Source organism: Orycteropus afer, unplaced genomic scaffold (assembly GCF_000298275.1).
Source record: "Orycteropus afer afer isolate SDZICR_OR568_19922 unplaced genomic scaffold, OryAfe1.0 scaffold00083, whole genome shotgun sequence".
In the NCBI taxonomy this organism is placed as follows: Eukaryota; Metazoa; Chordata; class Mammalia; order Tubulidentata; family Orycteropodidae; genus Orycteropus; species Orycteropus afer.
Window position 1 is genome coordinate 9,836,570 of NW_006921670.1, and position 1,073 is coordinate 9,837,642.

A 1,073-nucleotide genomic window follows, 5' to 3' on the forward strand; every position below is an offset into this window, starting at 1 on the left:
GGGTAATGTGCAAACAAAGCTGACAATTTTCTGCCGACTTTGTGCAAACACTGAACAGTCCACAGTTGGCAGAAGCATCTCTCATTTGTGCTCAGAGTGGGATGGAGTATATGGCGACGGGACTTGCATCTACAGATCGCCTTCAGCTGTCAGTTGGATGGTGAGGGGCTCTGGCTCCAGTGCACTCCGTCACCCCCTTTGGCTGTTTCTTCCACTGTCTCGAGTGACCGACTAACAGCTCTCTCTCTTTCTCTTCTCATTGCAGGATGATGATGGGCCGGTTTGGTGAGTAACCCAGATGTGGGGAAGTGTGGGGTGGCCCAGCGAGCTGGGGAGGTCCTGGGGAGCTACCAGGTCCTGCAAGGGGAGCAGGACCCAGGACTGGTTTTGTTGTCTCTCATCGTTCTGGAATCTTCTATGTTGTTTCATGTTGTTTCTCTGAGCCATGAGAGCCTGGGTGGAGATGGGAAGATGAGAGGGCACAGTCAGTGCTGTGAAATGAGAACCTCACTGATTCTCCTCATGGTGGGGATGAGGCCGGGGTGGGAACTAGGGTGAAAGGCAGGGAGGATCTTGTGGCTTGAACGTGGCGTGATCTAGTTTAGGGGATGAGCCCTTGTAGCCCAGTGGTGAAGCATTGAGCCGCTAACTGAAAGGTCAGCAGTTCAAACCCACCAGCTCTGTGGAAGGAAGATGTGGCATTCTACCCCCACAAAGATGACAGCCTTGGGCTTGTGGTAGTTCTGCCTTGTTTTACTTTCATACTTACATTTTCCACCATAAACTCTCAAGCTTACCAGTCCTCCAGACCCAGCTGGGTGACCCTGGAAGTGTTGTTTCTCCTCTCTAGTCTGAGCTGCTTCCCTACGAAATGGCCCCGTCAGAGTTCTTACCTTGGGGTCGCTAAGGGGATCGAATGAGATAAATGTGGGCTCTGCTTGGCACGAGACCTGGCACACTCAGATGCTAACTGAAAGGTTGGAGGTTCCAGTCCACCTTAGAAGAAAAGCCTGGGCGCCATTTCCAAAAGCACAGCCATTGAAAACTTGAGGGAGCACAGGTCTGCTGTGAAA

At 52.1% G+C, this 1,073-nt stretch overlaps 1 protein-coding gene across 1 annotated transcript in view; it reads left to right on the forward strand.

Annotated features, from left to right (window-relative positions):
- The window catches only part of PARVB (parvin beta), a 93,017-nt gene that overhangs the window by 63,749 nt on the left and 28,195 nt on the right, over window positions 1–1,073 (forward strand). The window contains 1 exon segment of the mRNA XM_042781050.1: window positions 266–285. Coding sequence (XP_042636984.1) covers window positions 266–285 — 20 coding nt within the window.